General features: G+C 35.7%; 1 protein-coding gene across 12 annotated transcripts in view; it reads right to left on the bottom strand.

Moving 5' to 3' along the window:
• Positions 1-445: 445 nt before the first annotated feature.
• Positions 446-15,593, bottom strand: part of Invadolysin (leishmanolysin-like peptidase, invadolysin) — a 37,829-nt gene continuing 22,681 nt past the window's right edge. For 11 of the 12 annotated variants that reach the window (XM_017615724.1, XM_017615722.1, XM_017615718.1 and 8 more), the window contains 10 exons: positions 8,677-8,707; positions 8,524-8,606; positions 8,327-8,438; positions 5,303-5,688; positions 4,888-5,113; positions 4,630-4,817; positions 1,248-1,277; positions 1,042-1,174; positions 806-965; positions 446-708 (listed from right to left, as the gene is read on the bottom strand). In XM_017615724.1, coding sequence (XP_017471213.1) covers positions 452-708; positions 806-965; positions 1,042-1,174; positions 1,248-1,277; positions 4,630-4,817; positions 4,888-5,113; positions 5,303-5,688; positions 8,327-8,438; positions 8,524-8,606; positions 8,677-8,707 — 1,606 coding nt within the window. In that variant the 3' untranslated portion in view covers positions 446-451. The remainder of the gene's footprint in view (positions 709-805; positions 966-1,041; positions 1,175-1,247; positions 1,278-4,629; positions 4,818-4,887; positions 5,114-5,302; positions 5,689-8,326; positions 8,439-8,523; positions 8,607-8,676; positions 8,708-15,593) is intronic. The other variant, XM_017615730.1, reaches the window with a different exon arrangement.

The raw sequence follows: 15,593 nt of genomic DNA, 5'->3' as shown, positions 1-15,593 counted from the left end.
TATCAATTAGTGTTTTTTACTTAAATCCGATAGGCTGCGTTTACTTTGATGCTTCTAGAATATTGAATCTATATGTATAACACTGCATTTAATTAAATTAGCCTAAAACAGTATTTGAGCTTTCTACATGCATACATAGTTAGATACAAATATGGTATTTGATACACTTAAAATTAATTGGTAAAATGTGTGCTTACTTTTAACTGAGAGCACACACAGTTTTTGTACACATTATACATACATACATACATTTTTATAAAAAAAAGGACATTGCGTATCACTACCCCGAGAAATGTAAAACAAACAACTCAAAACTCTTCACCTTCCGAGTTAACCACACAAAATGTCCGCACGTCGTACAATAAATGCAACAATTATGGCAACAAGCATAAATATCTGGCTGCGAGGCATCACCATACACGCCGCACATGTTAACGTATCCCGCGGATATTTATTNGCCGCGATGCAACCAGTCGTTGGCATTCACACGTATTGATAACGTCTGACCAGGATAGTAACAAGTGTAGGTGTAATTGGCCACCAGTATATGAAGACGACCATCGGTACAATTGTACTTGTAGCAACCTGAACCCCAGTGCTGCCATTCACGCGTCTGATGACATGATCGCTCTTCCCACATAAAGTCACTGTGATCAAAGCACTTCGAGCCGATGCCGTAACTCTCCAAAGCGAAATTCTTTTCAGGTTCTAAAATTTTAATATATGCAAATGTAATTTAGTTGGACGTTAGTTAAAACGGTGGAAATGGAAATCTATATAGTATAAAACATATGCCAATACTTACTCGGATTATTCTCGACAAATCGACAATGTGAGCCGCGCACAATTACATTTTTACTGCGCCACGTAAACTCTTGAATGTAGGGGCAGTGATCTGCCAATGATACGGATCCACCATAATAGCCTTCTTCGCCGCTTATGACATGACTTATGCTGTCGAAATTCTTTAGAATTGCAAATAGATTAATGCATGACAAATTATTTGGCATTTATTTTTTGATGTGTGCAAATGCAAATTACCTGATATTTCTTTGGCAACTCGTAATCATGCCGTATTAAATTGCACAGCGCCACCGAATTGCGATCATCCGTGCATTCAGTTTGTAAGGGATCTTGCTTTACTTTTGAACAAAACGGATGAATTGAACGACCTCTGCAATAAATAGGTAATTATCTTATGAGCTCACATTGTATGAGAATTAAATTAGATTTAATTTCCCGCATACCGCAGCCAATTCTCGCGTTCATTGCTCGTACTATAGTTTGCAATAGGGAAAGAATAGTGAGGTAGTTTATTCAATTAGAATCGCTTACATGAAATAGGCACTTTAAATTGAGCAACGACGAATGGATGATGATTAATGAACGACGATGAAAACACAAAGGGTTAGCTCGATTTCACTTTGCAAGCAGACGCTAGGTTTTCTTTAGGTTTTACAATGCGTTTATTATTCATTTTATTTGTGATTCTCAGATTTATAATTATAATTTTTTTATTTTTTTTTTANAGTTTTACAATGCGTTTATTATTCATTTTTTATTAGTGATTCTCAGATTTATAATTATAATTTTTTCCTTTTTTTTTATTTCTGACTTAAACGTTCTTCACGTTATAACTAAATTGCGAGCTCAACTAGAGACTAATAATATTAATAGTTTGGCGTTTAAACTTTTGCTAAGTATTTGGCAGAGCTTCTCCTCCAATTTGTGGTCTGCGTTCTGATGTTAATCCGATGAAACAAATGGAGGGAACTAGAGTTTTACGCCGCCTTCGAACAGCAATGCTTTGAATTAGAAGCCCTTTCATTACAGAAATACAGTCGGTGTTTTGCCATTGCTTGCCGTTTGGCTCTTATTTCCTAAATTCCAATTGTCGAACATGTATTCATCCGCTCATGCATCTTATCTTATTTTTGATGTGTAAACAGCTTAGCTCTCGGTATGGGTAAATCTTGCGTTAACCCAGCACAAAATCTGTAATTGCTTCTTGTGTGTCGAAATGAACACCTCTGGACTATGTCAGGATCATTTCGGACACAGTTCACGACAAGTTTAAGGCCGTTTCGGGACATTTCAGGACTATTTCAGGACAATTTAAGAATTTGTTCGGAATCATTTGTGACTAGTTCTGGTACGTTTCGATACCAGTTCTGGACTATTTCAACAATATTTTCATTTTGAGATTAATAGATAAGGGACCACACCAAGACTTGTTTTGAGATCACATCGGGACCTTTTCTAGAGTATTCCGGGTCAGTAGTATGGTGCTATGATTCTTAACGGGGAGCATTTAGGCCTCGTCATGTAGGTGGTGTTTTGGCGATATCAGAAGCCCTCCCGTGACGGCCCAGAGTTCCGTGTTTTGCCAAGTCTGTAGCTGCATCCACTGCGTCCTGCTGGTCCCCAACGGCCACACGGGTGCTGCATATTTTACGTTGTAAAAAACGTTGCCTTGTCTTCGTCCCAGGTACTGCCGGCTAGCGACTTGAGGACCTTGTTGAGGCTCTGAACTCTATTGACAATTGCGGTTGTGTGTGCTGAGAAAAAAAGCAGACTGATGAAGGTAACTCCGAGGGTTGTTCACAGTTGGAATAGGTTCGACGTCGACGTGAACTCCCAGCTGTAGTCTGACCTCTTTAGTTCAAGTGGTAAAAATGATTACCGAGAATTTCGTGGGGGATAGTCTTAGGCTCCTTGTAGTGCGTTTAATTTCGAGCAAAAGTCATCAAAACCATTTCCGAACCACACTGTGGAACCCCCTGTTTAATTCTTCTTGGTTTCGAAGTTTTATCGCTGATGATGATTGACGAACGACGACCACTCAGAAAATTCGTTGACTGCCAGTTGAGAGCGGAAGCTGTCGGAGAGCGGAACCCTCAATGTATTTTAGTAGCGTAGAGTGGCAGACAGTGTCAAGCGCCTTTGACCAATCCAACGTACATCGATTCCGTCACCTTTGAGTGGCGGCTAGGGTTCATCTCCTTTACTCGCGTCCGTAAGTGAAGAAGTGTTACCTCCATAATTTAAGCATGCTCTGGGCATTTCTACTATCGAAGCATGCTTTCAAATCAAGCCTTAAACAAGTCTTAAAGAACACCACCATTCCGTTTATGCGAAGCCTTATTAATTCTTTCTAACCCAAGTAGTTCTAGTGCAACAACAAAACCAAATTAACTCCAGCATTCCTTTAATACTATTAATTTTAAAATTGTTATTGAGCTTTGTACCACGATTATGTTTATTAGGAAAAATGGTAAAAGCAACAAAGTCTAAGCGATAGAAGTTATACCTCCACATCAGACTTCCGACTTTGCACATCGATGATATGGGTTCAATCCCCGTTGAAGTCTAGAAAAAGGAGCCTGATGAGTAGATGTGGTGATCTCGGAAATTGCAGCTATAACTTCTACCGCTTAGACCTTGTTGCTTTTTGGATTTTTCCAAATAATTATAATCGTGGTACAAAGCTCGATAATAATATTAAATAAAATGTTAATAAGCCGAAATAAAATTTACAAAGCTTTTATTAAGTTTCACCTGTGTGTAATCAACTCTTGAAATAAATGTTTAACCAACTTCCCAATGAGTTAGAGATTCGAGCACATAACCCGATGACAATGCAATATGAAAGATGAATTAATCCGCTAGGTGGCCCAGCTGTCGAGAAATTTGAAATGCCCGTATTTATGGTACCATATGGTTCATATTTTGANCAATAAAATTTACAAAGCTTTTATTAAGTTACACCAGTGTGTAATCAAATCTTGAAATAAATGTTTAACCAAATTCCCAATGAGTTAGAGATTCGAGCACATAACCCGATGACAATGCAATATGAAAGATGAATTAATCCGCTAGGTGGCCCAGCTGTTGAGAAATTTGAAATGCCCGTATTTATGGTACCATATGGTTCATATTTTGAATGTATATTACCTACATAAAAATAAATAACTACACAAAAATTTTGTCCGATAGGTGGCGAAGGAAGCGAGATATATTTGGAAAATCCGTACTTATGTAATGACTACACCAAAAATTTTGTCTTTAGATGGTGCTGGGTCAATTTTTTTTTATTAACAACTAGTAAAAGCTTGTCTTTGAAAACTGATTTTTAAATGCATTTCAATGCCAACATTAATGTGATCAGCTCATCACCATCCAAACGCTCATGTACCATAAAAAAAAATATGTGTATATGTATTTCCCAATAATAGTCAACTAACCTTCCATTANCAAATAACTCCACAAAAATTTTGTCCGATAGGTGGCGAAGGAAGCGAGATATATTTTGAAAATCCGTACTTATGGACCGATTTGTTTTATTTTTGGAACATACATATATTACTTAAATGGGATGAAATGACTACACCAAAAATTTTGTCTTTAGATGGTGCTGGGTCAATTTTTTTTTTTTATTAACAACTAGTAAAAGCTTGTCTTTGAAAACTGCTTTTTAAAGTTGCTTGTTTAATATTTTTTTTTTCATATGCTTGCTAATAAAATGCATTTCAATGCCAACATTAATTTGATCAGCTCATCACCATCCAAACGCTCATGTACCATAAAGAAAATATGTGTATATGTATTTCCCAATAATAGTCAACTAACCTTCCATTATTAGCTTGAATCCAATCCTTACAACTTTGCATAACAAAATTGCAACCAAGACCTTTTCCCCATGAAAGCGGCGCCGCCATGCTGTAATTGGCACGATACCAACCAGAATCTTCCATTAATGCTAAAGTAATACGTGAAAATACTGGCGATTGCGTATGTGTTCCTGTCATTGCCTCATTCTATGTAAACAGAATTAAAAATACGAGTACAATTAAAAAATAAAACACACACAGTTTTGCTAGAAAATACCTCTAAAATGCGCTTTTCCCAGTGAGTCAATGCTGTGCCTTCACCTCCTTGGTCTTCCAACTCCGCACCCTCAAGCTTTGGGCAATTAAAGTGTTTGCGAACTTCGGCCACGACACGCGGTGTCACCATCATATCCAACGTCTTGCGAACATGACCACCACGTACTGACCAATTTTCACGTACCACTGTTCTTATTGTCTCGTTGCTCCACTGGTGAATTTGCAGTCTTCAATGAAGAAAATTTGTGAAATATTGTTGCTAAAAGAAGACCATAAACTTACTTTTCATTTAAATAAGGCTTTCCAGTATCGGGCTTGCGTGGCGTCCTGGGTTGGCCTTCATCGTCACGAAAGAACGCATAGAGACTGACTGAAAACCCAAGCNAATTGTTGCTAAAAGAAGACCATAAACTTACTTTTCATTTAAATAAGGCTTTCCAGTATCGGGCTTGCGTGGCGTTCTGGGTCGGCCTTCATCGTCACGAAAGAACGCATAGAGACTGACTGAAAACCCAAGCGCATGCAGAATTTCGTGCTTCACTGTCGACAATAAAGTCTGTAGTTCCTGCGGCTTTGTGCTTATACTCTCTGGACACAGATTGGCATGTCCCGCAATGGGGCGGTCTAAATGGGCTTCTTGTTGACAATGTGCTGCATAAGCAACCGTTAGACCCTTGTGACAGCGCTCTGTTTGCCGTGCTGACACATAAAATATAAAGTCTGCATTTTCAATGCCATCACCTGCTTGTGTAGACTCGTCAATTCGGCAATTTTGTCCGGTGGCGTTGCATACGCGACAAACCTGCGGAATGTGAGAAGCTTACAATAAGTACTATTATAAAAAAAAAATAAACATATTTGCAAGTTTTTGAAGAACAACTTAAGTTTATCTTTTACGGAAAAACAAAGTAGCGTGTGTCGGAAAAGCTCTTTTTTCTGTCAGAGCAATAAATTCTACTTAAAAGAAAACGTTGTTATTGAAAACTGAAACATTTTAAAATGTTGTGAATAGCGATAAAATAATTTAATATTTCTTTCTATATATGTACGAAATTTATCTTTCTGAAGGTGAAATATGTTTTGTCGATTTATGCTATTTTTTTTTTGTGTCTGGAAGATAGACTTAAGTCGTTCTTTCAAATGTCCACAGATATGTATGTATCAGAGTTGTGAAACATGCATTAATTTTGTAATGCATTAATGGTATTTAAAGCAATAATATTAATGTAAAAAATTAATGCATTAATTTATGAAATTAAATTAAATGAAAATTTCAATGTATTAATTCTGAAAAATGTAATGCTAATGAAATTTTTTTCATTAAATTAAAAAAAAAAAATTTTAATACACTAAAATGTTTAATACTTTTGCTCGTTTGCATTATTAAAAACCAAAAAAATTTTTTCTAGTGAAATATAAATAATCACTTTTGGAAGGACTTGGAATAGTTACCAATAGTTTTTTCTGCTTCATTATATTATGTGTATGTGTAGAAAAATTCTTCTAAACATTGTTAGATGTTTTATGAAAATAAAAGCCAATGTGCATGCAACTCAGAGTGCTTTTGTAGATTTTTATGTTGATTGTTGATGCATACCGATTACATATATTATAAGCCAAAAACGGACAGCTAGCCAATTTAGCAGCGCATGTACACGACTGAGTACCTACTCTGATCTAAATCAATCAATAAACCGTTTTTTTAGTTCCATTTGACAATGTGTTTTTACCTATTTAACGACAAATGCCATTGAACTTGACATAGTGGAAACCAGCCTTAACGTTCGTCATTATCTTTTTTGGCCGTAAAATTCTAGTTTTTAATGCTTGCTATAATTTTAATGCAATATATTATTGCAATAGCATTCATTTAAACATTTTAATGTTAATACAAAAAAAAAAAATCATTAACATTTTATCTTCGGAATTAATGCACTAAAATTTTCATTTACATTAAATATCAAAAATTAATGCATTAATTTTTTCCATTTAAATTAAAATGCTATACATTTAAAACTTTTAATGCATTTTTCACAACTCTGGTAAATATGTATGAACATATGCATGTCATTAATTCAAAATTGTGAATAAGTCTGGTGTTATTATACACATGGTCGTTTAAAGTACAAAACCGCGTATCAACAAAATGCAAAACCGCGTATCAGCAAAATGCAAAACCGGGTATGTGAAGCTGTAGAAATTATTTTCTAGAGAGTAAAAACACTCCTATTTCAAAATGGTTCTCTTTTCTATAAAGCAATCGCATTTCTGGCTAGTATATTTCAGGATGAATGGATAAGGATTGAGCCAATTTTGGCAACAAATGTCAGTTACGCGGTTTTGCAGAATGACGATACGCGGTTTTGTCCTTTAAACGACGATATGTAATCTTATAAGCTTAGTGTTATATTTTATGTTTTTTCCATCTTTATCCCTACCTCTACCCTTTTCGTTCTAATATCGAGAAAAATATCGATAAGTATCGATAAGGAAACCAATAAAATATTGATAACAAAAACTATAAAAAATATTGATAACAAAATCTATAAACATATCGATAACAAAAATTATAAAATATCGAAAAAATATCGATAAAAAATCTATAAAATATCGATAGCATAATCGGTTATTTTATCGATAACAGTATCGATTTTTATGTTAACAATATCAATAAATATGTTCATCAATAACAATATCGATAAATATGGTCATAAGTGTATCAATAACAATATGCTTTTTTATATCAATAAAAATATCGATTATTACATCGATAAAAATATCCATATATATCTATACATATATATATAGATAACAAAATCGATTATGTAGATAACAATATTGATAAGTATATCGAAAACAATATCTATATATACAATGAAAATTCCGAATCTCGAAATAGTCCCGAGAATCCGGAAAATCTCATTACTTTTATACTAATCTTTCTTCCTCTATGTTCATTTTACATTTATCGGTATCCTCATCCTTATCTTTTTCTTAATATTTACCTTTATTTTTAGCTTACATCTTTTATATTTCGGGACCTTTCGCGATTTTTCAAAGCCGTTAATTTTTTTATTTTTATTTTTTAATTCTTCCAGTTTTACTTTTCGAATTGTTTTCGTAACATTTCGGTTTCAGATTTTTGGGGACGGTTTGGGATTTTTACATCCAAAAGTAAAATTTAATCATAACATTGCTTATAATGAATGCCTAACAATTAAAATGCGAAAATACCAGTTAATTTCTGCTCAAAATAGTATATTGCGAAATTTTACCTTAAAAAATACAAATTTTAATGATATGTTTTCTTTTTTGGTTTGCAGCCCTGCTCAGGAGTACAACTAACCAAATCACTCGAATAGTACATTTCAATCAAATGAAACTATTAAACTGCCCGCGGCTGTAGTTCAAATAATAGTGCATTTACACAAAATACTCACATCTAAATGTTCCTTTGGCACTTCAACCTCTCCGCACATTGTCACCTTTTTACAGTTATCGATGCAATGCGTCAGCCCATTTTTCACAAACACTTGCGTACTGTTACATTTTCTATGTGAATCAAATATTTTAAGAGGAAATTAATACATTTTTTTTATGCGCTTTCCGTTGTTAAGTCGGTTATAGTAACACCAACCTGTTAAGCCTAATTACACCCTTTGTTTCGCGCACCATTAGCGCTTGTTCCCAAAATTGTACAGCCTCTGGTAATACTGTGTTCTGTAAGTTGAATGAAGGCATAATTAAAAAAAAATATAATAATAACAAGAAAAGCATGCAATATACTTACGTTGATCAACTCGAACTTATCTTCATCTAATCTGTTAAAAAAAAAGAAAAAAAATACAGTGAAATAGATTAAACCAACGATTTTGTTTCGAAACTGACAAGTAAATTATTTAATAATAAATGCATACATATTTAAGATGAGCATTAGGGTGTTCCTTAAAATCAAGTGAAGGATATTTTTCAGTCTCACCCTCAATCGGTAATACCACGATCACAGATATCGCATATAAATTTTGGTCCCGATTGGAGTCGGTTATGGCGTCTTCATAGGGTGTTCTGATCTTTGACCCCTGTGCGAGCCTCAACCGTCTCCAATTGGGAACAAAATTTATATGTGTTATCTTCGATTATAGTAGCATCGACGTATGGGTTAACGCTTAGGAAATCGGATGTAAAAATTTGCTTCTTACATGTAAGGGCCACCCTAATGTTCACATATAAACAATCAATCAGCAGCTAAAATAAGAATGTAAGTATGTATGACCCAGAAGAAAAACCATTTCACTGTGCGGCTTTTAATGAAATTACGGGCTTGTAACTTTTCCACGAAAAGCGAAATACACAGAAAAAAATTGAGAAAAAGTTCGGCTTAGTTAATTTTTTTTTTGTTCGTTCCGTTTAAGTGACCTAGTACAGGTCGTAGGGCTGGCCGAGTAATTCACGAAACTGTTTTCAAAATTTTTCTAACACCCTGAAATTCTCAACTTTTTCTTAAAAAACTATTTTCGCATGACTCCCGGCACTAAAAAAATATATGGAAAACTTTTGTATTAAATCTGAAGTTTACAACAATTTTTATTATTTCTTCCACTTCTACAACATTTTTTGATAAAATTGCAAACAAACCCTGTATATTATAGGCAATACTTCGAAAAGAATGTTTAATTCCGAGTAAAAGAAGGTACCATTCGTTAAAATCAACCAACAAATTATTAAAATATGACATTTTTTATAGAGTTAAATTTGATGGCATATTCGGATTTAGCGGTTACAGTATTCCGGTCAAATTTGTCGATCACATACCTACATACTATAAGTGGCAGTCGATGTGTTAAAAAAGAAATAAAATGTTTAATAGGTAGTCGAGAAAGTGGCCGCAAGAGTTCAATTGTATGTATTTATATACATACATATGTCTACACGTACTTAAAAATATGCAGACATAAACAATTATAAGATTAACTAGTTGCATAATATTTATTTTGATCGTAATAATAGTCGAATAATTTGTTTTTATCACTTGCTTAGCACAAACGGTAGTTTGTATCATCCAAATATGGCGCAACATGTAGGTTGTATACATATTTGTATGTAGTACAGAAGTAGGTATGTGCATTAGGGTGGTCCAAAAACAGTAAAGTCGAAATGGTAATGCTCTCACCCGCTAGGATTGTTCTATATCGAAAAAAGTGTATTCCTATTTTTTTATTTTGAAATCAAAAAATATTTAGGGGTCGCTCAAGCGCTCAAAGTTTTCCATGTATTTTTGTATGGGAAAAAACTACTCTTCATAGAAATGGTATAGAATTCTTTAAAATCAATATTTTTCGATCGGATCTGGTTCTCTTCAGGAGACTTTCGATAATAATACCCAATTGATTATTTAACCATTTTTTAATACTAACGATTTTTTATTTATAGCCCCATTGCATTTTTCGGTGTTTTTTGTGGGTTTTTGGCGGACCTATAAATTATAGTTGCGATGAAAAAATAGTTAAATAAAAAATTGGGTATTATTACTGGGGATCTCCTGCAAACAAACAGAATTTTCCCGACAGAAAAATAATGATTTTTAGGAAATCTATACCATTTCTACGAAAAGTTGTTTTGCGACCACTAACTATTTTTTGATTTCAAAATAAAAAAATAGGGGTCTACTTTTTTTCGATATAGAACAATTCTAGGGGGTGAGAGCATTACAATTCCGACTTTACTTTTTCACATGCATTTTTGGACCACCCTAATGTGTATAGATGCAAAGCTTCAATTTAAAAGCACGGCTGTGCCTTTCCTTTGACAGTTTGCCTACACATTTGTCCACTTAAGCAATTATTTAGCTTGTAAGTGGTATAATTTAATATATTTTTGCCTACATTTAGTATTTGTCATTTTTGCACTCTGCAAGACTCATTTGTGATTTTTATGAATCTAAGAAAATTGTTGCAAATCTCTGTACTGTAAGGATATTTTGCTATCTGTATTCGAGACTACATATGTAAGTAAGGTTTTTCGAAAGGGATTCGATCAGTTAGAATCGACGGCAAGTTAATGTTTGAATTGAATATATGTAGATATGTATGTATGTATGTATGTATGTATGTAGGCAGAGCAACAACTAAATGGTAGAAAGAGTAGGTATGTATATACTTTTTTGGCGAGAGTCAAATGCGATGAAAATTTTGCTCACAAAAAACCATCTGTATGGTGGTGGTGGAAGGCGGAAAGCTGCAAGCTCATCAAGACGAACATCAAAGTTGAAATCTTCTGCCACATTTTCGAAAATATATTCTACACGTTATTAATCTGATTAGCGCTGTGGAATCACGTTTGTGCACTGTTATCAAGTTACAAATGTACAAATCGGTCATACAAATGTAAAAACAAACAAATGTGAATATATGTANTTTTTCTATATTTGAATCATGATTTTTTTTTTAGATTCTAAAAAAAATGTTTCTAGGATTTAATCTTAATATGAACTTTTAATTAGTATAAGCAAATGTATCTAATAAGTGGTATTTGAGATATACCTTGAAGAGCACCAATCTTGATGATGTTCTCAGTTGGCCTTGTGTGATTGATAAGCAAATAGTGCAGAAAAATGCACAGTTGTCTTAAGGAAGTTTTTTTTTTTAAAGCAAAACAGCAAATCTGAACTAAAAGTTGTTTGGGAGCTATAAGTTATAGTGACCCGATATTGATGTTTTTTACTGTAAACTTTATACCTATCAAGAGGGTAAGCACAAAAATTCATTTTCTTAGCTGCTTAAATGGAGGAGTTATAACGCAAAATCTCATATCTGAACAATTATATATGTATATATGGCAGTTATATTTGAATGTATGCATATGAGTAACCACGACTTTCACAAATGATTATTACTTTATAAGAAGTCGCCCGCGCATCTCTATAGTTTGCTTTCAAGCAAACAGACCGACGAACAGAGAAATATACGAACATACATGCGCATATAGATAAATTTATATGACTTTTTATGGATATATCTCATCTCCTTCTTGCCCTTACAAACAACGAACCAAACATATAATACAATTCCATCACCTTGCAAAGCAGCCACGAAGCCTTAATTAAAATGTGATTGAAAAACTTAAAAAACTCGGTGGTTGGTACCGACTTAGACTGTATTGTTTTTTTGCAATTTTTCTAGAGAAATTACATAACTGACTGGCTGGATGATTGTTGATAAAAAGAAAGATTGAATTGAAGTAGAGTGAAGTTTTTTGAGTGAAAAGGTTCTCCGTCGAATATATGCGCGTCATCTACATATGTACATATATCCATAGAGTAAAACTGTTGACTCGCAGAATTAAACTATATACAATAAAGCCAACTTTTAGCCCGGCTCATTTCATTAAGTAAACCTTACTACTAAATATAAATGGACCTCCCTAATACACAGCTCAATAGTAATCGTAATCATCAAGGGCAACCAGCGTTATTGCGGCAGCATTGCTGCGAAAACCTGTTCAACTACGCAAATTGGTAAATTAAGTTTGCAGAAAATTAGCAATTTAATGAAACTCGCTCGCATTTTTACAAATCGTATATATGTATGTACATATATATATAAAGAAATTATGCATGAACATGAACAATTGCTCCTATGATGCTGGAAGTAAGTTAATTTAGTTTGCGGGAAGCGAAAAACGTAGTAGACTAGTTAACTGTATCTACATAAAAATTGTGAATTATAATTTATGTAGCAAAATAAGGAAATAATTAAAAGTACATAAAACGTTTTAGTATATGTAGTAAGTAATGCTATATATGTATAAGTAGATACATATATAAATATATAAATATAAAATGCAACGAATAAACTTCCAACTATTTACTTAAGTACGTATCTCTATTTAGAATCAACGTCGATAAAGTTGCTCTTTATTGCGAAATTATACTAAGTAGCGATTTTTATGCATCGTGTATATATTTTTAAAATGTATACATATACTCTAAGGCTCTAATGATGACGTATCAAAATAAATAGGTTAGGTTAGATTAGGCTAAACGGGCAGCTCTGCGTAGAGTTCACTCGGAGGCCACGAACGCCCATTGCGATGCCCATGGGGGGTTACCCCAAGCCTATCACTACATGTCTTTGAACCATTTTGATTTTCTAGCGCGAATTCAAGTAGTTCTTCCAGAGAAGCTTTCCCCAAGGTATCCAGTTTCTCGAAGTAACTTGAGGCGTTTTCCTCGGAGTGCTGGATACTCGCAAAGTTAGTGCTGGACGGATTCTAACTCTTCCTCATCCCTGCAGCTTCTACAGAAATTGTTATGCGAGACTCCAAACCTGGCGGATATGTGGCCGATTGTCCAGTGACCCGTGAGTTATCCTGTGAGAAGCCTAACACTTGGCTTTAAAAGCCTTAATATACACCTTGGTCATGGCCAGAGCGAACGCGATACCATGCAGGTGTGCAGACTTTCCCACCTACTGTTAGTGGCTGCCCTAATCAGTCTCTCCGCTTCTGAAGACCAAAAATGCAGGGGACGTTTCACGATCTGGATCGCTTCCCCTAGCCCCATCTCAGATCCCCTTCTAGCACACTCGTCCGCATTCTCATTTCCCAGGACACCACAATGCCCCGGGACATGTAGGGCATGTAGGGATCTTCGGCATTCTTTAGCACATAACGTAGTCGTTGCCGACCCTAAGGCTTTGATAGCCGCCTGACTGTCTACAACGAAGGCAAGTTTAGATGCAGCTAGGTCCTGCTCATCAACCTTGGCGCCATGTGGCTTGCATATATCTCAGCCTGAAAAACACTGAAGTGATCTGGGAGTCTATAGGACTGCTGAGAGAAGACACCTGGATCCTGATCCGATATTCATTTTGGAGCCGTCCGTGAAAATGGGTATTTCGTCTTCGCTGAGAGCAATACTAAATTCCCAGTCACCACTGAAGGGAAAATGGATATCGAAATTTCGATTGAAGTCATTTTCCGTGACTTGATAGTGACAGTTGCTCTCTCGAGGATTGTGGCGTGACCCTTGCAAGTTGTAGACGCACTGAGTCGTAGAGCGATTTTAGCTGTGGTCTTTTTAACGTATAGGTCTATTGGTGAAATGTTCAGGAGGGTCACTAGAGCCGCCTGGGGCGTTGAGTAAATTGCCCCCGTTGTGCATAGACATGCTTGTCGTTGCACCTTTTGCAGGTTGAGTAGATGAGATTTGGTGTCAACTGCCTGCCACCATACCAGCGCGCCATAGGTGAGAATACGTCTAACTATCACCGTGTAAATCCAGTGTGTTATCTGCGGTCGCAGCCCCCAGTCTTTTCCAATCGTAGCGTTGCAGGAGTAGAGCGCATTGAGCGCCGTTTTTCTCCGCTCTTCGGTGTTCCTTCTCCAAGAAAGCTTAGAGTCGGGAATAACCCCCAAGAATTTTCCTTCTTTTGGTAATTCAAGATTTGCTCCATTGAAGGCCGGAGCTCGAAATGTGTCTATTTTATATAGCTTGGTGAAAAGAACCAGTTCGGTTTTAGTGGATTAGTCCTACAGCCACCATGGAGCAGTGTCAAATTAACATTGTTAAAGGCGCCTTCCACGACCAAGAAGGCTGCCGGCGGAGAAGTAAGCCAGAAGGTTACGCTCACTCTAGCAATTGCCATACTATGTCCTCTTCTGCCAATTCAACACCATTATCTAGGACCGTTGTAACCATGTTGGATATTTCTAATTTCTGTCCAATAGGGCGGGGTAACTCAGCACTAAGCGGAATTATCGAGCTGACTCACAAAATGTGCCGCATACTCAGACTCATTTTTAAAAAATATGTGACTCAGTAACTCAATAAATATTCGCCACATAGTCGGCACTCAGTGTAAAGAATAAAAATAAAGATGAGAAAATAGCGAAGCAAGTGAATAGTTTTGGAAGTTTACTTGTCGCTCATCAGCTTTACAGCGCTAATCAGCTCTACAGCAGCGTTGCTGAATTGACGATTTCGACGTCATTTTGATGTTTTCTTAGCTCAATAATTTTTTGGCGAATGTAGGGACACGAATTTCGATACGATACGATACCATATCGATACTTTTGGCATTCTATACCGATATTTTTTACTCGATAGTTTTCAAGCGATATTTTTTGGAATCGAGTACCAGAACCCTAGTATCGTATCGAATGTCGAAAACTCAATTTAATAAGATAATCACCCTCATTGCGAGAGTCGTGTAGAATGCAAGTCGTTTTTCGAGGGTCGAATCATATCGATAATTTCACGTCATTGCCTAAACTTTCCACTCGACTAGTGTATTAAAACGGAAAAACTTGGCAGCACTGTATAGTTTCCGACGCTTTTCGTCGTTTACTTATTTCAGTACGACAGTAGACAATGCCAATGTTGTCGAGTCGTACAATTCAGCCTAATTTACGACTTACGCAATGAGGCTGCATGTGACTGACAATTCTGCCTGATATAAATTGGGCTTTAAAGAAGAGAAATTTGTACTATAGTTTAGATTGCATGTAGCGGGATTTGAACCCACGGCCTCGGTGTTTTAAGTCAACATCTCTACGTGTAAAAATAATAATAGATTAGCGTTTACACAAAATGTTAGTATTTGGCCGAGCTTCTCTTCCCATTTGTCGCGTGGCCTTGGTGTTGTGCCATAGAGGGGGTCCCTACCAGGGATGAAAAAGTAGGTACAATTGTACCTTTTTCCGACGTTT

Source organism: Rhagoletis zephyria, unplaced genomic scaffold (genome assembly GCF_001687245.7).
Source record: "Rhagoletis zephyria isolate East Lansing unplaced genomic scaffold, Rhagoletis_zephyria_1.1 Rzeph_scaffold_01061, whole genome shotgun sequence".
Lineage (NCBI taxonomy): Eukaryota > Metazoa > Arthropoda > Insecta > Diptera > Tephritidae > Rhagoletis > Rhagoletis zephyria.
This window is presented reverse-complemented; position numbering and strand designations above follow the sequence as displayed.